At 46.0% G+C, this 27,800-nt stretch overlaps 2 protein-coding genes across 9 annotated transcripts; one reads left to right on the top strand and one right to left on the bottom strand.

Annotated features, from left to right (window-relative positions):
• Positions 1 to 5,159: 5,159 nt before the first annotated feature.
• LOC119223288 (beta-galactosidase-1-like protein 2) lies at positions 5,160 to 21,581 on the bottom strand. Of its 8 annotated transcripts, none has more exons than XM_062561070.1 (19): positions 21,410 to 21,558; positions 20,267 to 20,452; positions 20,102 to 20,170; positions 19,546 to 19,641; positions 18,692 to 18,800; positions 18,367 to 18,459; positions 18,108 to 18,189; positions 17,361 to 17,425; positions 16,975 to 17,059; positions 14,886 to 15,029; positions 14,126 to 14,206; positions 12,385 to 12,491; positions 10,416 to 10,562; positions 9,830 to 9,901; positions 9,377 to 9,455; positions 8,618 to 8,705; positions 7,337 to 7,553; positions 6,725 to 6,841; positions 5,160 to 6,627 (listed from the first exon to the last, which is right to left on the bottom strand). In XM_062561070.1, exons 2-19 carry the CDS (start codon positions 20,428 to 20,430, stop codon positions 6,541 to 6,543), a joined length of 1,902 nt encoding a protein of 633 aa, XP_062417054.1. In that variant the 5' UTR covers positions 20,431 to 20,452; positions 21,410 to 21,558; the 3' UTR covers positions 5,160 to 6,540. The 8 variants fall into 8 exon arrangements, with proteins under 8 accessions (XP_062417054.1, XP_037336417.2, XP_062417052.1 ...); XM_037480520.2 differs by having other exon boundaries at positions 21,047 to 21,558; XM_062561068.1 differs by having other exon boundaries at positions 7,337 to 7,451; positions 21,047 to 21,547.
• Positions 20,716 to 27,751, top strand: LOC119223357 (beta-galactosidase-1-like protein 2). Its single transcript, XM_062561075.1, is given in 21 exon segments — positions 20,716 to 20,795; positions 22,353 to 22,481; positions 22,661 to 22,846; positions 22,941 to 23,009; positions 23,082 to 23,177; positions 23,252 to 23,360; positions 23,461 to 23,553; positions 23,637 to 23,718; positions 23,852 to 23,916; positions 24,092 to 24,176; positions 24,373 to 24,510; positions 24,596 to 24,676; positions 24,829 to 24,854; positions 24,856 to 24,936; positions 25,349 to 25,495; positions 25,600 to 25,671; positions 26,163 to 26,241; positions 26,437 to 26,524; positions 26,775 to 26,889; positions 27,213 to 27,329; positions 27,444 to 27,751. Coding segments are annotated over 19 exon segments (1,818 nt in total). The 5' UTR covers positions 20,716 to 20,795; positions 22,353 to 22,481; positions 22,661 to 22,682; the 3' UTR covers positions 27,555 to 27,751.
• Positions 27,752 to 27,800: the final 49 nt, after the last annotated feature.

Genomic DNA, 27,800 nt, shown 5'->3' on the forward strand with positions numbered 1-27,800 from the left:
TGAGGCTCATCCTCTTCAAGCCGCAGGCGTACTTCAAGCTGCGCGGCGTGAAGGGGGGCTACCAGGAGAGCAGCCTGCTGCGGGAACTCGTCACGCTCAACGACCTGGAGCCCAAAGCAGCCAATTGCACTAAGGTGACTCCCCCTTTGAAAAGCACCGTGACTGGGCCTGAGGTCACGTTAATAAAAGTATAAATACATCAATGCTAAAGGTACCACATTGCAAGTTCATTTAAGTAACAAATACTACGCCAGCAAAAGCACAAAAATATCATCAGCTAAATGTACCCTGTATATTTCGGGGATAAGAACTCAGCAGTAAATAATGATGATGAATGAATGCGTAGTCTACACATGATAACTCGGGGTTGCGGTGAGATTCGAATCGTGGAGTAAAGGAGGAACGACGTAAAATCTTTGGTGAAACAGTGCTTTTTGTTGGAGGTCACAGGTCAAACAGGTTGAGTTCAATCTTTCACAGAACATTGTGATGCTTAGGCATAGCTCATCTTTGGATTTTAAAATCCCAGTCAGTTAAGTACAGCAGTAGAAAAAATGCAGAATAGTAAAAAGTGAAAAAAGCAGCATAAAATGGCAAAGCCTACATTGCACCACTTGCTACTAATGAAAAAGCTGAAATAAGCTCTTTCTGAATCTGCATGCTGAACCATCTGGGTGTTGTAGGTTTTCCTCTAATTCAGATTCCGAGGAAAGAATAAAAAACAAACCTGTTATTTTGCAGTGTTCAAGCTATTTTGCATCTGACCGTGCTTCGGATCCAGGACTCCGGGATTTTAAGCTGATGGTGTTCGATAATAAGATTGATCCGTCCGCCACACATTTCCCAAAGTGTTTCATTATTACAACCAAATGTAATTAAGCCATCTTTTTCATTGATCCCCAATATATACGGCGTATGTTGTTAAATGCGACAAAAAAAAATAGGGCAAGAAATCCAAGCATCTATTTCCAAAAATGGTCACAAAGCAAATGAATGCAAAGTTGTTGCTTGTTGGAAATCATCGATTATGTTGCTCACTTTTCCGCGCGCACACACACACACACACACACACACACACGTATTTCAGTTTCAGGCTGGAGGGCAGCAGCAGCAGCTGACCCGCTCCACGGTTCCTTCTGACGACCCTTGGTCTGCGAGGGGTCAGCCGCAGGGCTCCTCCACACAATCGACCCCTCACACGCACAAACACACACAAGGAGAGAAAGAGCGCCCACCCCCACCCCCCCCCCCCCCCCACCCCCGGCCTTTTGGAGGGGTAAGTGAAAAGAGGGGATTCAGCGAAAGGCTGAGAGAGCGGAATTGGACTTGGGAGGAGCGGGGGGGGGAGGGGGGAGGGGGGGGGGGGGAGGAGGAAAAGGGCCGGCACACTGATTACAGATGAGCACGGGGACGGACTGAAGGAGGGGGGGGGGGGGCGCAGCGCCGTGTATCGGCACCTCTCCTCTCTTCATAATCTGCCACTTCCGATGCAAGTGACTATTAACCTCCCACCCCCGCCCCCCCCCACCCCCCAACACCTGAGTAAAGCGGGAGTGCGCTCCTGGCACATCTGAAACACGCCGCATGCATAATTCATGGAGGGATGAAAGTGAGGAGGACTCCAAACGCGGCGAAGATGAGCTCGGCTCTACTGCCTCCCCCCCCCCCCCCCCTGTTCCCATTGCCCTCCTTTCCTGGAAGTTGGTCCTAATAAAGACTCCGTGGCACAATATGATACAAAGGGCTCATATATATATATATATGTGTGTGTGTGTGTGTGTGTGTGCTGTGTCAAAATGGCTTCAGCTGGCTGTCATTTGAAGGCAGCCATTATCCTACACGGGCAGGAGAGGACTGTGCACAGGCCAAGCTGAAGGGGGCCGTGTCACATTTTGGTTCCCCCCCCCTTCACTCACTTCTAATGCAGGGTTCACGCTCAAGTAGCTCTTTACACACAGACAGAGCCCGCGGCGCTGTGTGTACTGAAAGAGCTGGAACCCGAATGGACTATTTTGGAGAACGCGAAGGCAGGGAGGCAGCTGAAAAGGGAGGGAGGGAGAGAGAGAGAGAGAGAGAGAGAGAGAGAGAGAGAGAGAGAGAGAGGACTCAATGAGTGCATTAAGGGAGCAGCATGGCACTGATGTTTTTGCTGTTGTTGTTTTTCTTCCTCACCAGATACTCGTTTGGCACACAAGAACGGAGAAACCCGTCCTCGTGAACGAGGGGAAAAAGGGATTCACGGACCCCAAGAACACGGTAATTAATAACGGGTTCTACTGCAGGCCCGATGGACCAGGTCTTTACAGACGAGCAGCTGTGGATTTATATTGACTTTTTTCTGCATTCATAATGCGCCGTGCTTTCCGTTCGGACATAATTACAGCAGCCGGTGTGTCCGCTATTTAAAGGCCACCCATGAAATAAACAGGTCAAATTAACTTAATTAAGGCTTATCTTAATCCCTTTATGGCAGGTGGTTGGCCTTGGACCTGTGGAGTGAAGAAAGCAGCGAGCGCTCATGTCTTAATCATCAGAAGAAAAAAAAAGGAAATGTGGGGGCCTTTTGAAGGGGGATTTAATCCTCTTGACTGAATCAGACTTTTTTTTTTTTTTTTTTTTTAAATGGCCCCAAAACAGTACCAATGTACCATATTAAAGCACAGATGAGTAAAAGGCGGGGAGTTTTCTGTCCGGCCCACAAGCGAAGTGCAGACGAGACGGCATGTGAAAGGACGCCAGGACAGGCGCGATGCAGCACATTGGGGCCCCCCCCCCCCCGCTGAGGACGCCCCGACAAAAAGAGACAGCACAACGCGTCGAGCGGGAGTCAACCCCCCCCCAAAAAAAACACAAACACTGAGGGGGGGAGGGAGGGGGGGGCACACAGGATGGGGTCTGCACGTGTTTGAAATTTGGTTTGAAGGACACAGTCGTCTCTGCATCGTCAGCCTGGACATAAACGCGTCCTCCAAGGACAACCCCCGAGACTTTGTGCCGTGGCGAGCGGAGCGTTAAAAGGGGAAGAATGTTCTTTTGATAACTATGGAGAAAAAAAAAAAAAAAAAAAAAAGATGTCTGCTCTGAGTTGTTTCACAAAGCACCCGACTTGCTAGTTCAATACCTGCTGACCCTTACCTGCATTTACTCTCGGGTTATCATTGTTCATTTTACGGTGTCATTATAACTCATGTGCACTCAAGCCGCCCCCGCGCACTCGGAGAGGGCCACTGTCTGAAATGAAACCCCCCCCCCCCCCCCCCCCCTGCAGTGCTTTGAAGTGTGTGAACAGCAATTCATCATCGCAACAATCGGATGACTGATGACAAATTGTGTATTTATTTTATATGTAAAAAAAAAAGGAAGAAAAGTCGATTCTCCACCCCCCCCACCCTGGTGAATTTCTAACACACGACAAGGCACAGGTTCACACTAGGTCAAACGCATGGAAAGAGTAATAGCACATCTCACGTGAGGGACAGAGTTGACTTTGCAGGGGAGTGATTTTGGAACGCTTCCCCTTGTCTGCGCACGGTCACATGACCACGAGCCGCCGCAAATCACAGCCATGCAGGTTGGTCAGTGACCTATTCACTATTCACTAACCCCAACCCTACCACTAGGTGAGGGAGACGAAGTGCCCCTGGTGAATGAATGCACGGCCCACAACACACAAACGGCCCTTATGTTAATAAACGCCCTCTTCGTCATTGTGGATCGATGTCTCGTGGTCATCATCGGCGTGGCGATCCGTCCGTTGTACATTAACCCCCGGGGTCAAGAAGCGAGTGGACGCACCTCTGAGGACAGGACACGACACCGCGACAAAGGTCATTCTGCCCCCCCACCCTCACCTCGATGAATCCTCCGTCTGGTGGCTCTTATCTCGCGTTGCCGGGGCGTGAAGCAGCTGGAGATAAAATTCAAAACACTGAGCCTCCCGTATCGTTGCCAGATTATCTCTGTGCACCCGCTGCCCCCCCCCCCCCCTCCCCCTCCCTCGACAAACACAACCCAAAATACCCGTGAAAACTCCCAGAGACGCCGCGGCCTCCTCGGGCTCATCGCTCACATGTTTTCTCTCAGAATGTGATAAGATCCACATTTGGGCCGATGGCTGTGTTGTATCTCTCATCAGGCTGCATGATATCACACTGCAGAGGGAACCGGGACACGGATATCACACCTCGCCTCCCTTTATTTATTAAAGAATCCAATTTAATATATTTAATCCATGTATTTATTTTATGTGAGGATGTGCATCTGAATCACAGAGGGGGGGAAGGGCGGGGGGGGGGGGGGGTTCCGCTTAAAGTGCTCTCTAAAAAAAAAAAAGCATGCGCACAAAATTGAACATAACAATTATTTGACAGATTAATGCAGACACACACACACACACACACACCATCGGCTTTATAGCATTGAAGTTTACCTAAGTTCTACTTGAGTGGTCATTATCAACTTTTATTCGAAATAACTGAATCCAGTTGGACGCTAAAGGTTGTCTTGGAAGGGAGATTGTTGTACTTGCATCATTTATACGGAGATATATCGATATATATCGACTTCAGCAGCGCGGGTTATTCAGTATTTAATGTCAGTAAATGAGCATCACCCTCCGAGGGGCTTCTCTAAAAGGCACAATACACACAATCTCATCCCCACTGTCACCCCCCGTCCCCCCCCGTCCCCAGCCTCATGTGATTCACATTTTATGCATGTGACTCTGAAGGTTGTTTATTTGCCGCAGCGATTCTGTCTCAGAGAAAGATGTTAGTTGAATCAAGAGAAATAAATAACTGAGAAAAACCTCACCTGTGTTGGGAGCGTTGTGTCTGTATTAGTATTGTAGTATTGTGTGGTATTAGTGACATGTTAGTGAATCGGGGTCTGTTATGGAGCCAGGAGGGTTAAAAGGGTATTATGTCCTAAATAAAAAGGTGATTTTATGGTATGGCGTAAAATACAACATGTGGTACGTCATTGTACACTAGGACATAGAAAAGCATATATAATGTTATAAGATGAGTGTTTTCAATCTCATTATTATACCATAAAAAAAAGTTTCTTTGATTCTTCTTATAGATTTTATTCCATATTCAAGATCCTAAAAGACAGAAAAGGCAGCAAATAGTAAAGAAGCCAACAGTGGAAGCGAGAGGTCATCAAAATAATAATAATATTGTTTGTTGAAAAAAGCCACATAAGAAGTCGAAGGCAGTCATGAAACTAGCATATTAAAAACAAGTCAGAATGGTACAATATTTCAATAAAAATCATGAAAAAGTTACAGTATTGTAACAAAAATAATCAAGCACTCATACTGAATGAATAAAAGTCACAGTATAGTATAAGCATAACATATCATGTTAAAAATACTATACAATAGTATGACGAGTCACAGTACAATGTGTAAAAAGTCGACGCATATTAAATCAAAGAGAGCCTGTAAAAAGCCATTAAAAAGTTCTACTAGTGTGCTGGAATAAGTTGTTGTATAATAGTTCAGAACCAGTAATGAAAAAGTAATTGAATAGTACATAAAAAAAAAACAGAATTGAAGCCAAAGGGTAATTACTCATTTTTATGACATACTGCACTGTGGCATTTATTAGGACATTTCTATGGCTATGACTATAATATGTTTGTCAATCATACACGTCTCTGCTCTTTGAATATTCCATCCTGACATTCAGCCGTAACGTTCTGCTGGCACTATGATGGAATACTAGATCATGGGATTTTAATGGATTATTATAATATGAGATTGTTATGACTATTTTATGGCATTTTGTACTTACACCTTTTTATGACAATCCGATGACATACTATATCACGCCGATTTTTATGACTCTTCTACTGCACGCCGTACCCACAATCCTTTTATTTACAGATGCGTGGCACGCTGTACTGTGACATCCCTGCAGACTTGAAACTTGAAGGAGATTTTTTTTTTTACTTCCAGGCTTTAGTCCTTCTATCCATATCGACATATGTCAAAATACCATCGAATAGTGCCGCCTGCTACCTTCTGGCATCCTTCCCTAAAGCAAATAGGTGTGATGGGGAGGCCGGTGTTGCAGGCGCCCACACGTAAAGAGAAAAAGAGACGGCTTCTGATCTTTACTTCTCTGCAGGAGTTCACAGCGGGATCACAAGAGGCTACATTTGAAAAGTAAGCAGCTTTCTATCAAGCGGGCTCTGCAGGTGTGCAGCACAAAGAAAGCAGTTCACGAGCTGCCTCTGACTGACACGGGGTGGGGAGGTGGGGGGGTGGGGGGGGGGTCAGGCCGCCCCGATTGTTAACAACCCTTCTCCGCGGAGCAGAGTTTGTAAATTACGCGATTTTACAGCGCTTTGTGACAATAAAAGACTCGGGGGGGGCCCTAACGACGTCGTTGTCAGACGGAACAAAAAAAGGGGTCCAAATAGAATGTCGCAATGAAAAAGGTCACCGAGTCCGAGACAGGGACCTCCTGCCCGTGACGGCGTCTCCAGGTTCCTCTGCCGGCTCTTTTCCCCCCCCCCCCCCCTCCTCCCCGCTCACTGGACATCGACGCTCATGCCGTACTCGCCGCCGCCGGAGAACTGAATCCTGCCGTCGGTTTCCTGCTCCTCAAACACGACGACCTGAAACGACGATGGTGATGAAGCAATGGATTGATTTGGATTTTTTCAAGGCGCTTTGGTGAAAGGACGTGGTCTTCAGCTTGAGACAGAAGAGTACCTGGTTGTCCCCCCTGTGAAGCCAGGGGCCCGGCACATACAGAGTCTGCTGAGGGCCGATGGACCAATAGCGACCCAGATTCTGGCCGTTGATGAACACCACACCTTTGCTCCAGCCCTGTGAACACAAGCAGTATCCATGACAACAAGCAAGCTCAGCCAATGAAACGCTAAAGGGTAAAAAAAAAGAAAAGAAAAGAAAAGAGAGACTACACCGCGTGTCAAGCACACTTTAACATGTTTGTGTGTTTTGCGGCTCTTTGCTTCAACGTCTCCACATCTGGCCACTTCATTTTGAGAGTCACAAGCCCAAAAAAAAAACAAAAAAAAACCCCAGAGAGATGCACAGTGCAGCCGGAGGGTGCAGAAGCACTTATTCAATCAAGAACAGCATTATGTAGCATTGCATATAAATTGGATCATCATCAGAAGCGTATTTTCTGTAAGGAGCCATTTAAGATGTAATAGAATATTGTGCAAACATATCCAATGAATTAGTGAGCTAGCTCTCCCAATAAAGCCCCCCCGTGCATAATAAAAGGCCGCATCTAAAATCACGACACTCCATCTGAATTTCTGGATTTTTTTTTTTTTTTTTAATGCTGCTACTCACCGGCAGTTTGACGAAGGTGTCTTTGGGAGAGCCGCTCACGTAGAGTTTGGCCTGGAAGAAAGCCGGGAAGGTGGGCCGCTGACGCATCGACGCCCAGTGGGCTGAGCGGCACAGGCTGAAACACGAGAGCACATCGCATCTGTTCTCGTACGCCCACAGAGCATATCCAGGGAAACTAGAAGTTATTCGGTTTCCTTCAAGAGAACGCAAAAGGTTGCTGTGATAGAAGAAGAAAAAAAAAAAAATCTTCCTGTTTTAGCTTTTTTAGGTTTCACTCATAAAGGGGGGTGGGGGGGGGGGGATGCTTCGGGCATTGACATTTCCAGGAGAAGAGATTGCAAATTTTTCAGCACATTTAAAGACCCACAAAGACATGAAAATATACACGTAGGTATCCCACTAAGTACAAACATGAACCTCTGAATGAGATAGAAGGTCAGCCAATCCCGCATTCAACATGTGCTGCATACAGAGGGCGAATAGTACAAGATAACACGGAGCCATCGCAAATATCAACAAAGATGGGAGTGATCACGGAGGGTCGTGGGTGACGTTCGACTCCAATCTGTTGTTCAACGGGATTATGCCGGGGTTTTTTTTTTTGCTGTTGGAATCCATCTTTGAGGGAAGCACTGGGTGGATTAACAGAGGTATTCGGGACATTTGACACACAGGTGATGGGCCTGATTGTGACTTATCCCCCCCCCCCCCCCCCCCCCCCGATGCGGGGTATCCCCCGTTACGTCACACGCAACGCAATGAAGGGGGACGAGGGAACCGTGACGAACGCATCAAACGGAGAGAAGATAGATCCGGCACATTGGGCCACAGCCTGGTGTCTTGATGGACCATCGGACGGAGGTGAGGCCTCCGCACACACGGGAATGCATCATGATCTCGTGGTATGAAAACACCATGAGGGAAATAGACCCGGGCTCTTAATGCCTCGGCTATCAGTGTTTATTACGGGATGTGTGCCCCCCGTTGCAGACGAGCCGTTTGCAAGCAATGCGGCACCCAAGGAAACCAAGGGGTGTAACAATCTGTTTGCTAAACCAATGTTTGGAATCCTTTCATTTTAGTGGCATAAAGATGCACATTTATACGAGTAAATATCTTAGTCCACCCGCTGCGCTGCTCGTAGATTTGGATGTTTAACATGAGACGCACGATCGGGTGATTTCTGCATCATGTTCCCTCCCACTGTGATTGTGTTACGAAGAGAAGTCATCGGGGCCGGGTTGAAATGAAAGAGCAACAGAGAAGCCGGAAGAAACAAACCTGTTCACAAAAGCCGGCTTCATTTCCAAACTACGAATGATGAAGTCACGGAGAGGCTGCTTGTTGAACTCGATATCCCCAACAAGACCTGAAAGGTGAGGCAAAGCAGCTTCAACTGGATTTTTCAGTTTTTTTTAACTTACTTTTATGTGAATCTCTTTTAAAAAGAAACATTTAGAAAGCTGCTGAAAGGACAAAAAGGGTTGAATCAAAAACTGCCATAAGAATCTATACCAACATTATTCGTCACTCTAACTGAACTACCATTCATTTTTTTTCAATTCCAACCCTTTAAATGAGAGTTTGTTTATGTAATTTCAGTGTTGCCGTGGTGCTGGATTATACAGTAGTGTTAATCCTAGGGGAACCTATTAAGCCATACGTATACGCCCCAGGACAAACATGAGGAAATTGCTCAATCTGGCCCAAAAATAGTAAAAACATTTTGAAGGCAGGGCTCTAGATTGACAACTGGATCTAATAGGAAACAGGATTTAATGCTATAAAGGACATAAGTTGAAACATTTGGTGGGTTTCAATAAGGACGAAGGTCTGAATGTCTGTATTTTTACTGCATGGTTTAATATAGCAGCTGAGGTTTAACCTTTTTTTTAAACTCGCCATATGCATCAACACATCCAGGATGATAAAAAAAATAAAAGCCTATCCCTCGAGTTGCATGAGGATCACGATGATATTAATTAGTTTCCTTCAAGGTATTTTAGCTGAGTGGAACATCAGTTTAAAGAAGGTTTGTACCTTTGCGCTGCTCATCCAGGGTGTTTCCATAATTCACTCTCCCACAGTTCTCCACCAGTAAACTCAGAGTTCTTTTTCCCTTTTGAAAGAACGATAAATAAAAGATGAGATGCATTACTGAAATATAGCAGAATTCCTCGATGCAAGGTATGACACTTTGAAACAAAGGAGCCTGAAATTCCTTTGGTAATTGATCAAGGCCGCTCCGAGTCGGCACTTTTTTGTGGGGTCGAAGTCGACTATTCAAATTTGTTGTGATAAACAGTCATTTGAAGGTTTGCTGTTGGCTAAATAAAGAGCCCCCGCTGCCAAAAACCATCCATCAGCATCCCCCGCAGCTCTCACATGCCGTTGAATATTAACAAAGTTATGCTTTTGAAGGTAGCTTACAGTTGACTGGCTCTTACAGAAACACTAGAAGGACACACACACGCATACACACACACACACTACCTTTCCATCAGGGACCGCAAGTTCTTGAGTATCAAAATCCAAAACACCAACAAAATGTTTGTCCACAAAAACCTGTGAAGAAAAGGAAATAGGAAACAATAAGAAAAAAAAGGCAAGAAAATATATATATTTGTGTTGCCAATGTGACCAAACGTCAAGTCACATACAATAAGGCACAGACTACTGAATTCATGCACAGCACATATTAATGTGGATAAAATACTGTATACATTCCGCCACCGTAACAGAGGCATTAATGCATTTGTCTCAACATTACACTTCCTCCTCTCTCTCTCTCTCTCCCTTCCTCTCTCTCTCTCTCTCCCCCTAAAGACAAACTTTTAGAACTCACGGCACCGAGCAAAGTGTGACATAATGTAACACCATGGCAACTGGTGCAGCCCGAGCTTGTTAATTGTCCTCCTCGAAGCACACAGAGGTGTGACTTCAGATGGCAGGTCGCCGACGCTCTCGCCGGGCAAGAGTGTGATTGTGTGTGTGTGTGAGATTGTGTGTGTGTGTGTGTGTGTGAGATTGTGCGTGTGTGGTTATGGATCGTGTCGACGCTCGTCCTTCCCGTTGTTACCAGTGCTCGGTCTCTGACGCTGTTCTTTGAGTTGAGGGTCCCCTCGCTGGCGATGGGGGTCTCGTACAGCGTGTACCCGTAGGACTGGCCGTTCCCGTTGTTGACGGGGAGGTTCTCCATGTTCACCGGGCCCTCGGACTTCAAAGGCTGAAACCGACAACAACAAAGAGAAGCAAGCTGACGGCATGAGACGGACACGGGTTTAGTTTTTTTTCTTTTAAACCAATTCATGTTTTTAAAGAAGCGTTAGAGCGTTAATATATGCGATTCATGTTGGCAAGATTGATGCGATTAAATATTTTAACGTGAATAATCGCGGCTAATGAAACCAAACCATCTCGTGCTTTTAAAGAAACGTTAATATGTATGCGATTCGTATCGCCAAGATTGATTTAAACAAATATTTTAACGTGAATAACCACGATTAATGAAACCAAACCAATAAATGTTTTTAAAGAAATGTTAATATATGCGATTTGTATCACCAAAATTGATGCGATTAAATATTGTGATAAAATATTTTAGCGTGAATAATCGCGATTAATGAATTCCAAAATGTGCGATTAATTAGTTAATTTTTTTTAAAATCCATTGACAGCCCTGATTGAAAGTGTAACACGGTATCAAGAGTCTCCTTTAATGCAGAAGGGATCTTGATGATTGGGTGAATCTCGCGAGTGGGACAAAGTGGTGATTTATCAAACCTAATGAAGCTTTCCTTTCTGGCGTCGGGAGGAATTCTTTTGTTCTGCACTATTCTTTCGCATACCCTTGGGGAGGTGCATTATGCACCCTTCACGAGACAATAAACACTCTCCGCTATGACACGATTAACCGCGCGCACTTGCAAACGCGCACAGATACAATATCAAGCTCAGACATCCCACTCAGTCACTCCGGAGCCTCTGAAGAGAAAACGCTCTCTTTGAACAAGGGCGGGCGGCTGGTCAGGGGCAAAGTAATTGTCGTCTCAGAGGGAAGCGAATGATTGCGACGGCGAGTGAATGATGAATGTTGTGCGCCGCTGCCAGACGCGCTGCATCTGGTTTGAATTGGAATGCCCCCCCGAAGAGCACGGCGTAAATGGCTAAACGCCGAGCAGACACGATGACACCCTCCAGACGGGTTTGTAACTAATTCCGTTTTTTTTTTTAAAGCCGCATTTGTTTTGTTTTTTTGTTTTTTTTTCCCCCCACACAACAACCTGCTTAACGTTGACTGACAAAGCTGCTCATTGGTGTTTAAGGAGGCCACTTCCACAGTTAGGAGAGAAGGTCTCTTGCTCAAGGGCACCTCATCAGCACATGTTCATTAATGGAGGAGTGGGACTCATTTACTTCTCAATATGTCCAGCCGGTTGTAAACAAGCTGAAAGCTCATGTCGCAATACGCATTATCATCCTGTGGGAAAGTATACGACTGTATAGCGTGTGGTTTGCTTGTTTTGGATAAAAGACGAGAAATAAATAGAGTCAATTCAAGCACTTTTAGAAGACACGTGCAATGATTGTGGTGTTGTTGTCCGTACCTAATATCGAGATGGATTTCTTATGCCCTAATGCCTGATCTTACAGCTAGCCAGGCTTCAAACTGAAATACAATAACACGGAGTATTGGTGTAATAGGGAGCTTGTGCTTGTGTAACTGCAGACACTGTGAATACATCTCGTTGTGGGGCGAAGGACGGCCTGAGGGAACCGCGCTTCTCGAGTGCTTTGCGGTGTTAGAATACATTTTTTAAAAAGAAGTAAACAGACCACAGCAGGCCGCACGACACACATAACTGGCAGAGAAATTCTCTTTGAGTGTATTGGATTGGCTTTTGTGCAAGAACCTGTACATCAAACAGCCCATGTATTACTGTTTGCGTGACTGACAGCGACCCCCACCCCCGACTCTGTTGGGAGCGGGGTCCACACGGGTTGATGTTTGTTATTTCCGTGGCGCTCTCTGTGCGTCTGTAGCTTACCTTGTCAGTGAAGTGCAGGCTGTCCCACAGAGACAGGTGTTGCTGGATGACAACGGGCTGGTACGCTCTCCTCTCGCCACGAGTCGGCGGCTCGGGGAGCGGCTGGGCTGGAGCACAAAACACGGGGGGGGGGGGGGAAGAAAAAAAGTTTCTCTGTCGGTGCATTAGTTCATTAGCGTTTATTTGACCCTTCATTTTCCCTCGGGGTGCAAACTAGTCCGAATGGAATCACTGCAACACGAGGCACGCGCCGCCCACACTCATTCGGGGAAAGCAAGAGAAGGATGGATATTCCCTGATCTGGGAGGAACTCTCCCAAAAACCTTTGCATCTGCTCATCTGCATACGATCTCCCTACGGAGAAAACAAAAGATGGAGACGGAGGACGGCTGCTTCGTGAATGAAAACAGTCCAAATGACCTTCTTGGCACAGCTGGAGGAAGGAGAAAAAAATAAATAACAATAATATATTAACTCTCAGCCTGAGTAATTCAAGTTCAACAAAGCATATCGCTGCATTCCTCTTGCAGGGGTCTAAAGACAATGAATCGCTCCCAAAGATGACCTTGGAAATTGCTCGTGAGGCTCCTTGGCGTCCAGTTAGTGAGTTTAGCTCTGCAAAACAATTAACAGTGCTTTTCCCGCGTCCGGCTCGCCGCTTTTAGAAAAAGGGGGTGCGAAAGCACGCAGGGACGCCAGCGGTCCCTCCGGTGAAGGCACCGCAGCGTCTCCATTTGACCAAGTGGTAACAGCTGGATCACTTAAGGGAGGGGAACGGCAGACACCTTACCCACAAAAAAGAAAAGCCATTTCATGTCACATCCTTCCTGCAGTCCTGCACTGTGGAGATGGAAACAATGGCGACATTCGACCTTCCTCACAGAAACAACACCCGGAAAGGAATACCTTTAATCGTAAAGCGTGCACACAGCCCACGTAGTCCCGATGAATGTGAGGCTCATCTAAGATCACATGCTGTATATTATTGCATGAAGATAAAGTCTGAAAGCATACGTGTCCCAGGTCTATTCTAGGAGTCATGTTGTTGTAAAAGACGTGCCGGGTTCTATCCAAAAACACACTACAGGGCAGAGGCGTACGTGCTCTGACAGACAAACAATGGAGCGATATATCAAAATGTAATCTAATTAAGAAATTGGGTCACGTGCTTGTGGTTGATGAGGAGAACAGAAAGCCTCCTCGGAGTCACTCTCGCATCCGGGGCCACTGCTCATTCTTCGGGAAAACAACAAAAACATCAAGAAGAATCGGGCCTTTCAAACTACCTTCAATCACCACACGTCGGGGCAAGATGTTACTTTGTTGTTCTGGATTTAAACGCAGATGGCTGCCAAAAAGCCACGCAGTCCGTTTGTCCCAAACACCGGAGACGTCAACGTCAACAACAACAAACATCGGTTTTACAAATAGAGAAATAGGCATCAGAAATAAACCTGATGTGAGGCCTAGTATGTCATTTTCACAACAGGAGGGGGGGGGGGGGGCTAATTGAAGGTCTTGCACGCACGCACGCACACACACACACACACACACACACACACACAAACCCATATCTAATCCCTGCTTGTAATCATATGCAAAGTTATCCTAGTTTAGCCAACAGAGAGCGGGTACTACAAGAAGAATTACCTTAAGTGGGGAGATGAAAGGGAGGAAGAGAAAGGGGAACAGACGGCGGCGGGGGGGGGCGAACTCGGCAACAACAACGCGCCTCACTCACCGTGGAGGCGGCTGAATACGTCCCTCAGAAGATGGTACTTGGCGGTGTAATCCCCAGCCTCGGATAACGGAGCATCGTAATCTGAAAGATAATGCAGCTATCAGAGCAGCGGGCTGGAGGGCCGCCGGGAGGTGGAGGGGGGGGGGGGGGGGGGGGGGGCGACGGCTACCGCCGGGCAGATGCTTTCAGTTGCGCCTCCCCTATCGAACATCTCGAGACAGCGGCAGGCCGAGACACATTGGAGGTTATCTCGATACAGAAAAAAACGGAGCCTTCTTGAGGCACTCTGAGGGGAGGGGGGAGGGGGGAGTAAACACAGGTAGAGCGCCGGCTCAAGGTCAGAGGTGGTCTTCCCATACCGGGGGTTTTTCTCAAGGACGAGGCCATTGAAACGTTTAAGTAGACGAGAGGAGGACATGAAGCGCATTGCGCCGCCTTAAATCCGCACTTTGCGTGGTTACATGAACAGGTAATGGATTCACGTTTAGCGTGCACTGCATATTCAAATTTTCAAAACCAGTCCGAAGGTCAGAGGCTCAGGAGTCGGGATGGAGGAATTCATGAATCCGAATCATGTTTTTTTTATCTACATCTCTAATTCAAATTGGCCCTAATCAGGCCTGCTTTGACTGAACTTACAATACGGACTGTATTTCCAAAAGGATAGGTTATTATTCGATGGTTGGGAAATCTGAAGGTGTCAGATGGCTTTTTCATTTGAACGTCGCTTCCTGGCCAGGAACAGATCCGCGGTACGCACCGTAGCTCGTCACCATCGGCTTCGGCGCCGGCATTCCGGCCGCAAACGCTCCGCTCATGAAGCCGAAATTCGTCCCCCCGTGGAACATGTAGAGGTTGATGGACATGTCCAGATTAAGGATCTCTGTGACCACAGGCACCATGTCTGTCAAAAAGAGTGAAACGAAACAAATACCACTTAAAGCGTTCGGACACAAGGTGAATCTGAGAATCACAAACGTAAAGCTACGGCATGTTTTAATAATAATCCTTTTGCCTTCGATTCCCCTTCAATTGAACACGGACAGACCTCAGCCACACATTCAATTACAGGTGACTATAATTCATTACGGGGGGGCAAAATTGCCCACCCACCCGCACTAATTAGCCCCCCTGCGTTTTGTGGCCAACATACCGGGGGCAGGTAATTAAGTATTCAAATTGGACTTTAGTGGTCGGATTGGACCGACGATTTGAATCAAGGGCACGAGCCTCGGTGAATAACAATGGAGCCGTTTGAGTGACAGAGCCGGAGCCGGTGCCTTTGATGGGGGTGGGGGGGGGGGGCGTGGGATTAGTAATTTAATGAACTGTCAGGGGCACAGACCCCCCTCTGAATGCCACGCGAAACCGTTCTTACCCTGAAAAAGGAAGGCCTTCATGTTAAAGAACATGTCTGGGGGTTAAAGATGTGGAAAAGCCCGGAGGCTCTGCGCTGCGTTTTTCTAAACTGACATGTTTTCTGTGAGCACATTTTCACAAATGTGAACCGTGTAAATTTCACACCAGGGATCACAGTACATCCTAAACATTCCCGTTGTACCGCTTAAAGCGTCCGCATCAACGAGGCGATCAAACCTGAACAGCTGATGGCTCACGAGTTTGTGTAATTTTACTCTACAATGTAGTTTTATCTCTTTCAGTCAATTAAAAGGATATGAATCCATCCACAAGTAACATGATGCACAGTCCTGCCAACGGTTTCACACCATTCCACTGACCAACAGTTGGTGCAATTAGCAGCCAAGAAGAAGAGGAAGGACTTGGAAAGTTTGGAGTTTTTTTTTTAAGGCTCTCTGAAGAATAATATTGAACGACACACAACATCCTCTGTCCTTAGACACTGTGAAACCCCCTTTAAAAAAAAAGGGGTGAGCATGAAACTGAAGGATGTGTACAAAATAAAAATGACAAAAGAGGTCAATCCATATGACCAGAGATGATACATATGATGAGAGCAGTAGCAGCAGTAGCAGCACGAACAATGGAGCATCGCTTTCTACCATCTATAACAGTGGCAGCAGTGGACACAAAATGCCAGGAGCAGGAAGTTCAATATCGCAGCAAATTTACAGCCTGCACCTCGGGCCGATGAGGTGAAAACGCAATAAAAGCGTGCTTTCCGGTACGACTTGGAATCAGAAGCCACTCGGAAAACACACATGACTAATAACGGATGTGTGGGGTGACACGTGGACCGTGAAAAAAAAAAAAACCACACTCTGCATCCGACATTCACTCCCAACGTTCCACGTGGAACTGGGGAGATTGGAGTTGGGACACAAGGACTCTTGTGTCCGTGACACTCGCGGCACACAACGCACCGAGCGTGAAAACGAAAAGAAAAGGCGAAAAGGGAGCGAACCGAACCGCTGTGGAGGAACCGGTCGGCGGGTTACGGGGGGGGGGTTTCTCCTTTCCCTCCGGTCTTGGGAGAATTGATCTCACACTCCCGTCTTAGTTTTCCCCTGAGCGGAGGAGAAAAAAGGCTGGCATGAAAGCGCTCTAACCCCCCCCCCCCCCCCCTCCCCGCCGAGGCGGCTGAGACTCTGTCTCACCCACAAGAAGGTCTGTTTTTTTTTTGGTTTCTGTATTGGACAGCCAGACAAAACCCGTCTCACCTGCAGAAAGAAGCCGTTTCATGCTGGACAAAGAAGAACCTCGGCAGAAACCCCTGCGTTAGTCTCACGTTAGTCTCACGTTAGTCTCACGTTAGTCTCACGTTAGTCTCACGTTAGTCTCACGTTAGTCTCACGTTAGTCTCACGTTAGCAGCGGGTTTTTTTCTCTCTAGAGAAATCCATTCTGCCCCCTACGCAGGGTCCGTCTTACCCTCAGCTGGGAACACGTGATGAAGGTCCCCCCAGAGATCAAACCAGCCCGACCAGTACTCCATCACCATCTTAGGCTTGTGAGGCTAGTGGGACCAAAGAGGAAACCACTCAATTACTTTTTTTTTTATTTCTTATAGTTCTTCCAATTTGCATATGCACAATTGCCTTTAAGATTAAAGACATTCGTTTATTTCTCCAACTGTTCATTTTTTCGGTTTGTAATAGTTTTTTTTTCTTCTGGGAATTACCTGGATGGTCGATTTATCGAAGAGAGCAAAAGGTTTGCTAATAATGCGTGTGTTTGATGTTGAGTTTGATCTTTGATGAGATCAGAAAACCAGCAATGACAGAGTTTAAAAACATGATTAATAGACAAAGACTCACTTGTATTCCATCCAGATATTTGATGTCGTCCAGGTTCAGTTTCTGGAAATTGATGGTTTCTAGTGCTTCAGACACAACAAAGCCAGAGCAAAATTGTTCAAACAAATACAAACTATAAAAGATGCAGAGCGCCAGTTCTAACTATTACCAAAATAAAAGCGCTTTATGGCATGATCATTGATTCCAGTTGTACTGAAAACCCTCAGGCTTCCTCCTCTGTCTTTAAAGAAGTACTAGTTGTTAAGTGTTGGGGGAATGGCACCTCAAAGCTAATATAAAACTAAAGTCATACCGAATCATGGAGTTATTGCAAGCATCTGCATTATGAGGCATCGAGGCATTTAAACCCCAACCGTTCACCTGCGACACGCACGCCACAGTTAAGAAATGGACTGCTGCTCCAATGTGAGGATGATGATGATGATGATGATCATGACAACAATGTTGGTGCGCAGTGACAAAGAAAATGCTCTTCAACCCATTAAAGGCTGTAAAACAAACGCAAATGTAAAAATGTAATGTAAAAAAAAATACGTAAATGCAGCATAACAATAAAAAATAAAATAAAAACCCTTGTGGTACAGCGACAGAATCCTTTGTGCGGATCTCAGGACAGAAGCTGCCTGACACCAGGGCGCCCTTCGGCTCGGACACAACAGCCACACTGTTGTGCGCGCGCGTGTGTGTGTGTGTGTGTGTGTGTGTTCATGCACGGTCTTGTTTTTCGCTGTCAGTGCCTGACAGTACCTCCTTTCACTCCTCCACGCTTTAGTCCGTCCTTGTTGTCTGAAGTCAGCAGCAGCTCCGCGACGCCCCTGGACAACAACGCCTGGAAAGATGGGAGGATTACGGCGGCAAATAAACAAAAAGGGGGCAGAGGGCTCCTGCTGAAATACAATCAATGGATATTTTATTTCAAATTGAGGGAAAGGGACAAAAGGGAATAAGTGAACTCCCATGTGAGCTACCAATCGTTGCTCAAATAATGTACAATTAGCTTTCTTACCTCCTTGATAAAAGGCATGTACGCTCCATCTTTGGCGTAGGAGCCGTACTCATTCTCCACTTGAACTGCAATAATCGGGCCGCCCTCGGAGTACTGTACATTGATTGTGCGAATAGAGGACACACGTTAGGACCTTAGGAACTTTAACAACACCGTGAAATGGATATCGAAAGGTGACGATGGAAAGCAACGATGGCTCCAATGTAATCCGCACGCTATCTATGACGCAGCAGCTGGTTAATGCACTTTTTCCATCTTCACAAATCATCTACTTGTTCTTAATGCGTACATCAATGAAATGTTTTGTGCCGAAATGGAAAAGTACCTGATGCGGAACGACCCTCTTAATGAGTTGATCGAAGAAGGAGTCGACTGCATCTGTGAATCTCGGGTAGGTCGTTCTCAGCTTCATGTGTGGGTCCCGTAGCAGCCAGCTGGAGAGAAATTTCACGACAAAACCTTTTTTTCAAAAAAGGTCCTAAAAACAGCAACGTATCACGGAGGGTTCCTCGAAGTGCCGCGCCGTGGGCTCTCTTTGGTTTTTTTTTTTGGTTTTTTTAGCTCTGGATGATAATCACACCAACCTGAGCATGACTATCGTATCGTAAAGTGCAGTGCGGAGGAAGTCACGCCTCACCGCGCCGGGCCCTAGAAACACTCGGTTTGGATGACTATCAAACAAATGTTACCTCATTCCCCGAAGGCAAAACGAATCCAAAAATACCCAGTACCAGTCCGCCCCCCCCCCTCACATTCACCGCATTATTCCATTCTGATTACAGAACTAGATGAATTCCTCGTATCAGGGAGCAATGCCGGTCACACCTAATCACTCTTCTCTCTAATACCTCTCTGAAGGTACAGTAAATGAGCAGGGAATGTCATCTGAGTAACATCAGAGGTTCTCTGCCTAATGCGTGATGCAAGGTGTAAGGTGGAGGACACGCTCTCACCTCTGGGGTGAAGGCAGAGGCGGCCCACTTGGAATACTTCCCATCACTAAATTATTTCCAAGGGGTTTATTTGATTTGGCCTCGGAGCGAAGACAGATTACCTGACGGAACAATTCAAGGGATTAACTCGGCACCCGGCGGGGGCTGTTCTCTGAAATTAAGCTCCCACAATGGCGGGAAAAACGAAACATCAGCGAGGGGCAACACGCGAGCGCGTGACGTTTACCTGGGCAGTCCCCCTAAATCCCACTCGGCACAGATGTAGGGCCCCGGGCGCAGGATGACCCAGAGGCCCAAGCGGCCCGCGAGTCGGAGGTAAGCTCTGCAAAGGAGAAAGGATGCACAGGTTGGTGTCAACGACGTCTCTTTGCCATCGATTCTGTCCACTTAAAAAGTGCCACTGCAGCAGGTAATGGGTCGGGACTGGGAGTCATTCTCAGCTGAATCACATGTTCAATTGCAAAACGACACGTCATTCATCGTGGGACATTCCACTCAGATCATTTCATGTTTTTTAGATGGAATTTTTATGTCTCTCCACTTTTCTGTGACGGCGAGCCGAAAACATTTGATGGATCGACTGGCGTCTTATCAGTGGATCCGGAGGCACCGGTACCGATCGGGTTGGCGGCTAATTAATCCCGATCGTTTCCTCGGGGTGAACATGCACCCTCTCAGCGGAATCGGAGCGCTGAGGAGAAGAAGAGTCGGGCAGCGCAACATTGCCATCTGCAGGGTGTCTCTCGCGAGTTCTTCCCCCCCCCCCCCTCATCGTTGCTTACTCTAGATCGAGCTGGTCCTCAAAGTTGAAGACCCCTCGCTCGGGCTCATGCAGGTTCCACGGCACGTAACTGAAGATAAGATAAAAAAAAAAAACAGATGTTGTTTGATATTTAAGACATAAAAAAAACATCTATTGTGGAGTCAGTGTCGTATCGGCAGCCCACGTGGTGAGGGTGTTGAGGCCACAGGCCTTCATCTTCAGCAGCCGGTCCTCCCAGTAGGCTCGGGGGACACGGAAGTAGTGGATGGAGCCCCCCAGGATGCGGAAGGGCTCCCCCCCCAGAGTGAACTGAGAGGCGTTGGCGCTCAAACCGTCGGCGCGGCTCATTCTTCTCACTGCGAGGCGATTTCTATGCGGTGGGGGACAAAGTACAGTTCGCTGGAGAAGTGACTCGTTCAACTACCACAAGTGGTGCGAAGGCCATGAAGACATTTGAGACATCAGGGGGGGGGGGAGGGGGGAGTCGGCTGGAGAACAAAAAGTCAGATGAGAAAACTCTATCACTGCATTGTAATGTCCTCACAGCAGAAGGACCTGGGAATTAGGACACAAATCTTTTGATTTTGACCACAAAAGGAACTCATCATGTTACAGAGGGCTGTCCACTACGTCTATGTACATAAATCAACACTAGGGCTAAGTGAAGTCTGGTAACGCGTTGTGTGACGTCACGTTCAAGGTCCACAATCCAGGTGAGCCAGGTGAAAGTTCGCAGGCAACTTGGTTTACACAACCCGCAACTTCGGAATGTAATTAAGCACTCGAAATAACCGCGCAAATCCAGAGGCGTGAACGCAACATTTACATTTGTAAAGCTTGTATTTGCTTATTTGTGTATCATTAAACGTCACTCTTTTCCATTTCTGCTTTCTGCTGGATGCAACTTCCCTTTGGCTCGTGCAAGCTGTTTTAATAATCATGCGTTTGCCTTACCTTTGCTTACCTTGAGAACTGATAGGCGGTAACCGCCCCGACAGCAAAACACAGCAGGACAAAATACCTCTGCTTCAGGGACAGACGAAGCCCAATCACCGACCCTCTGTCCATTGCCGAGAACTGTACCTACGTTCCAATTGCTTTTCTTATTTAAAGTGCATGCATTTCACCTGAAGAATATAGTCCTCTCGTGCTCTGGACATCGGCGCGAAAAATGAGGTAAAAACTGACGCTATAAACGCCAATAAAGTGGAGTTACCCCATGTTCGTGTTCGAAAAACGCCACTTATGATAAATAAATATATTAAAACATGCACAACGGAAAAAAAATGTAACTTAGTTGCACACAGTGTTAGCCAGTGTATCCTACCTATCCAGTATTTGACATCCGGGGAATCTGGCGTTAGTTTTCCTGATGTAGGACAGGCAAAGGATTCCACTGTAAGGCACCGTCGCACAGTTACACCGCTGGAAAAACGAAAAATCAAACTAAAGCCTCCTTTCTTCTTCTTTTCAAGTACAAAATGATCGATTGCTTCGAGAAACTACTAAACGTGTTCTCTTTATTTCTCATTGTTCTAATGAATCATCAGTGTCTGTCTTTTCATTTGTTGGCAGCAGGATTCTCGACAGTCTTTGCATTACAGTTCTCCAGATGCTCTCAAATGAGGGAAGAAAATACATTAAGGCTTGAATGTTTTTTTTTTCTCACTGTGTTAATCAATCCATTCTTCTTCATTAAACATCACTTAAATCCTTCCTCCTCTCATTCATTGTCAACTCCCAACCTCCCTTCTGCAGAATTAGCTTAAACTGTGATTCATGATTAGGACAGAGGAATCTACCTTGCATTTTAATTTTTGTAGTCTGCATTTATTGGTTTAGCGGCTTCTTGTTGTGTGGTGTTGAGTTTTCATCTAATCAATAACCAAATAAATGTTCATGTGCTCTCAAAAAAATATATAAACACTCGTATGTGCTCATTGGGGAAGAGAAGACATGACACACACATGCATGCTTTTACATACTGACTTGTTAGAACGTTTTGTTTACAAATAAACAAGAAAAATACAAAAAGATAAATCAGTAAGCTGGGAGTGACCACAGTTGAACAACGTAGCCTCATTTTTAAAACTCTAATAACATGTAAACCCACTGTAGGGCATCAGCTCATTCATATCATATGACCAACACTATTGTGACGCTTCCCCTTTTCTGTCTGAGCGAGAGCAAGAGAGAGAGAGAGCTAGAGAGTGACAGTGCACCATTATGTTGTTTTGTTCTGAAAGAACAATAGTTTCCCTTATCCACAGTGTTTGAGGCCCCCCAGCATCATCCCCTCTTCAAATGCTCCCAGGCAAGCCGAGCTTCACGGCACCGCAATTTTTTTGATGTATTTGAGATTTCATGCATTACTCTGCATTTGGGGATCTCAGGTCTTGGTGAGTAAATACACGTTCCTATCACGTTCAATAAACACAGATGGATCATCTGAAGTGCCCTATGGTTTTCAAGGTTTTATTAAATTAGCACTTTTGAATTATATTGTGTTAAATGTGTAGCTTCGGAAGATGGGCCTTTTCCATTTTATTTGACCTCAACATCACTTTTTCCCCACCAGACACCACCTTGAAGAGAGAATAATGAGCCGCGTGGACGGTTTGAGCGCCAACTCCTCTCAGTTCACTCTGGGGGGGGAGCCCTTCCGCATCCTGGGGGGCTCCATCCACTACTTCCGTGTCCCCCGAGCCTACTGGGAGGACCGGCTGCTGAAGATGAAGGCCTGTGGTCTCAACACCCTCACCACGTGGGCACCCACTGCACCTTGAAGCAGGATTGTCACTTTTTTCGTGACTGTTGATTCTAGCCGACAAGTAATCGCTCCCTGTTTGCTTCTTCAGATATGTGCCGTGGAATCTGCATGAGCCTCAGAGAGGAACCTTCAACTTTCAGGATCAGCTGGACCTAAAGTAAGGCTTTCATGTTCTGTTTCTTCCCCTTTTCAGAAGAAAATGAAATGAAGCAGAACCTGCGTTTTTCAGGGCCTACGTCACTTTAGCAGCCCAGGTGGGTCTGTGGGTGATCCTGCGTCCTGGACCTTACATCTGCGCTGAATGGGACTTGGGCGGGTTGCCTAGGTAACACAACTGACCCCATGCTTTGCAATGTTGCCGTACATGAACGGTAATGCAGAAATCTGTGTTTATTTCAGCTGGTTGTTGCAGGATACAGGTATGCAGTTGAGGACGACTTATCCTGGGTTTGTAGATGCTGACAATCTCTACTTTGACCAGCTTGTCTCAGTTATCAAACCTCTGATGGTAAGTCAAACTCAGGGCTTTGTCATTGTATTTCCTTGAAGAAGAATTGGAGATTGAGAGGGACCAAAACATTAGTTTCTTTTTTTTCCCTCATACTCAGTTTCAAGAGGGAGGCCCCGTCATCGCAGTTCAAGTCGAGAATGAGTACGGTTCATATGCCAAAGATGAGAAATACATGCCACTGATACAGAATGTGAGTCACTAATGCATTGAAGTGATCACATTTAACTGACTGGTTATATTATAATGAATGTAATTCAGAACATTTTTCTGCAGTTTCTCCGGTCCAGAGGGATCAGAGAGCTTCTGCTGACTTCCGACAACTGGGAGGGCCTGAGATACGCAGGGATGGAGGGAGGTGATGGAGACGACGTTTTAGAATTAATTTCTGAATCGAATTAATTTTCTTAAACGTAGTTTTGAAGATTTCCATTCACACAGTGTCACGTGTGTCATTGTTTCACCGTGTCCTGATCCCGGGCTCGTTTCAGTTCTAAAAACGATAAACCTTCAGAGACTGTCATTCGGAGCCATCCAGCACTTAGCTGACATGCAGGTAGGTGATTCTAATCAGAAGCCCTCGGCAGTAGCAGTGAAATGTTTATTCTACTTCACAGTAAAAGCTCAGCAGAATAAAAGCCAGATTTGATTCCTCGTCGAGGGCCTTGCTTCTGCCCACACGGACCATGTGACAATTACTAATGCAGACGTGTGTGCTCTGTCCCGCGTAGCCACAGAAACCTGTAATGGTGATGGAGTATTGGTCGGGCTGGTTTGACGTCTGGGGGGAACGTCACCACGTGTTCCACTCTGAGGGTACAGAAACGCTTTCCCCAGTGACAGTTTCCCACCGAACCTTCTCGCTGAGCGCATGCTCTTTTTGCGGCATCTAGCTCTTACCAGCTTCACGGTGGAAAATAACCGTTTTCGGGCCGTTGGGCCGAGAAGAGCCTTGCCGCCTGACTGTACGGCTCGCTTTGTGTGCTGAGGCACCCTTCACTGTGGTTCGCAGACATGCTGCCTGTTGTGTCGGAGCTCCTGAAGAGAGGCGTCTCCGTCAATCTGTACATGTTTCATGGGGGAAGCAGCTTTGGCTTCATGAATGGAGCAATGGACGTTGGCACCTACAAACCTCAGGTCACCAGTTATGGTGAGTGAAAAAAAAAAAAATACACATTTGAGCTCACAAGCCAAAGAACAAACGTTACTGTTTTTATTAACCGCTTTCTCTGCAGATTACGACGCTCCGCTTTCTGAGGCTGGAGATTGCACCCGGAAATATCAACTCTTGAGGAATTTACTCAGCCAGTTCCACGGTAATGCATTTTTTTTAATCATCCACATGCATTGATTTCATTAGAAATTTTTATTCGAATATATACACCCAACAGTTGATTTCACGACTGCCTGACCCAAAGAAACCCAGTTTACACAAATTGAAATCTTATCATGACAACTCGTGCGCCAGCGGAGCCTCTTCCCGTGGAGCCCGCTCCTCGGGAAGAGGAGAGCATACGAGCCTGCAGCCATCCGGGGGTACCTGTCACTGTGGGACAGCCTGCACTTCACCGACAAGGTAAGCTACAACCCCCCCCGTCCCCCCCCCCTCCCCCCCGTCCACCCTGACAGTTGAGACATATAGTGAAAAATATTTTATCCACCCTGTCAAATACGCATGGACGGGCCCCTCTGGGAAGTCGGCGGGATGAAAGATGCGGCGAGCATCTGATGGACAGAACGTCTCTGTTGTGAGGTCGTGGCTGCTTCGGGGGTCTCCACTTGTGTAGAGAGTAGTGCATAAAAGTGTCAGCGCACACCTGAAGTATCCGTAACGCATGCATGCATATCGTGCATGATTTTGCTCTGCACACTGACCTCTAACCCCAGCTGCGATCACATGGTTCCCTGCCCGTGCCGGATGCAGGTTTGATTTCATCGTCTACACACGGCAGGACCGTTTAGGGACTGTAGTTGGACTTTCCATCCAGCCCTGCAGGTCAGAGAGGCCGGTGAACATGGAGAACCTCGACGTCCGCGGTGACAGCGGTCAGTCATATGGTTACACGCTGTATGAAACCACCATCACCGGCGGAGGAACCCTCAACTCCAGGAACAACATCAGAGACAGAACACTGGTGAGAGTAAAGAAACACACATACACACACACTCACACACACAAAAACATGTGCAAAATATCGATTCCAATTATGTTTGTTGGTCATTGTGACTTTTCGTCCAGGTTTTCGTGGACAGACACCGCGTAGGCTGTTTGGACATTAGGACTCGTGAGCTGGCGCTGCCTGATGGGCCGGTACTGTGCCGTCTGTCTTGATGTTAGCTCCTGGAACAGATTTTACCCCAGACTCAGTGCTAACTAATATGTTCTAATCATCCCAGAGATACTTTTTTTTTTTTTATCTTAAAGTCCTTAAACGTTGTCTTTGTGAATCGCAGGATGGCGTAATATCCACCAGGCTGCCATTATCACGAAATCTGTGAGGCTATAATTAATTTAGCCATGTTGGCAGCCCGTTGTTGTGAGATTAAATAAAACATCCAATTAGCCAGATGGATAGATTGAAATACACACAGAGTTATCCATCAGATTCCAATTTTTGGAGTATCTACGGGTGCTGGGACAGGACTTTACAACAAAATGTGCTTCTGAAAAGCTGTATTCATTACATGTGGAGAAATATCTGTCACGGGTTTAAATCGACATCACGTGAGTAGACACGTTTCAGCCTGCCTCATATTATTCACTCTTTGCTAAATAGCTTTCCCATCTTTTGTGCATTGAAGGGAGAGGTCACCTTGAGCCTGCTTGTGGAGAACTGTGGAAGAGTGAATTATGGAAAAGCTCTCGATGAACAGCGCAAAGGTGCCTTCAAGCATTAGTGTCTGTTGACTGATTTTAATTGTTATATGAAAGGCAACGGGAGTAACAAAACACTTGAGTTAATGCTAAAAAAATATGTTCATTTAAATGTCAAAATTGCTGCCAATGTGTAAAACTACTGACCTTTTCTGTTGTGTGGTCCAATACAAAAACCTCACATTGTACTGTATATCACAGGCATTGTGGGAGACATTCTGTTGAATCACACCCCCCTGACAGGATTCACCATCTTCTGTTTGGATATGAAGCCAGACTTTATGAACAGGTTGGTTAAACTGGATTTAAAATCGGTGAAGAAAACCAGACGAATGGACCTCTTTGTGAGGATAATAGGAAAGTAGTTAATGCATTTTAAAAAAAAAGCCCCCTGTTAATGGAGATGAATCAAAAGACAGATCAAATCCAGCATCAAACCCTGACAGAATGAATCAATACATAAATAAGTGAACTGCAACTCTCTTTGGCTGATCATTTTACAGTGAGGGTTTTGAATAAATGTTTGATCTTTTTTTTAGATTAATGCATTCAGGTCAGTGGAAGTCTGATTTCAAGTCGCCATCCATTCCGGGATTTTTTCAGGCCAGGCTGCATGTAGATGGTCCTCCCAGAGACACCTTCATCAGACTCCCTGTATGTAACACTTCCTATTCATCTATTATGGCATGCAAATTTCTTATGCCAGTTTACTATTTTCATTTGTAATACAGTAACTCGCATTGGTGTTTATTGAAATCCTATATTATTATATATAAATATATATATATTTTATTGTTGTGTTATATCTGTATGTTTGATCCAATTTTAAACCTTTTGCAGAATTCTGAAAATGTTTAAAACATTCTGATAAATTGCGTCGCTGTACCTCACTGTAGATAGGTATTTTATTACAGACTGGAAACCATGCAGTCCATATGGTCCCTTTACTGATCATACCGGGGCTTTTCCCTTCACAGGGTTGGGGTAAAGGAGTCGTGTTTGTCAATGGGCAGAACCTCGGACGTCATTGGTGCATTGGTCCTCAGCTCTTCCTTTATCTCCCAGGGCCGTGGCTCAGAAGCGGAGAGAACGAGGTACATCGTTGTAATGTACAGTCTATCAATGGTATATGTACAGTATATGAATGGCACCTCTGCTCCCGTATAAAGGGTGGCAATCATATACTTATTTGCAATGTTCTGTTTTAGATCATTGTTTTTGAGGAACAACAAGTGGATGACAAAATACGGTTTGCTGAAAATCCCGATCATGGACGGACAGTTGATGTTTACAAACTCCCCTTTTGCACACTGCTGTGAAGATTATGTCAGCAACGACACAGGCAGTTTGATGCACACGCATTGGGTTCATTGGTACTCTTAGATACTGTCATATTATTAAAGGCAATCAATTCACTAATCATATTTTAAAAATGTGACATGTTGTCATTAATGCAATTTATTTGGTTGCTTTCAGGAATGCAACAGAATTGTTAAATAAACGGTTTCTGATTCTGTTTGATTTAAATTTGTGTGTGTGTACAAAAACCAGCAGGCATGCCATTA

The sequence above is a fragment of the Pungitius pungitius genome, chromosome 3 (genome assembly GCF_949316345.1).
Source record: "Pungitius pungitius chromosome 3, fPunPun2.1, whole genome shotgun sequence".
NCBI lineage: Eukaryota > Metazoa > Chordata > Actinopteri > Perciformes > Gasterosteidae > Pungitius > Pungitius pungitius.

Bases quoted from the DNA above. Each gene is read 5' to 3' on its own strand.
- LOC119223288 (XM_037480520.2), bottom strand. From the start codon at position 21,150: ATGGACAGAGGGTCGGTGATTGGGCTTCGTCTGTCCCTGAAGCAGAGG. The intron at 18,460-18,691 runs GTACTTTTCCAT...ATCAATGTACAG, and splicing joins AGAGGGTCGTTCCGCATCAG to TACTCCGAGGGCGGCCCGAT. The intron at 17,060-17,360 runs GTGAGTCTTTGT...TGGTCCCACTAG, and splicing joins AATATCTGGATGGAATACAA to CCTCACAAGCCTAAGATGGT.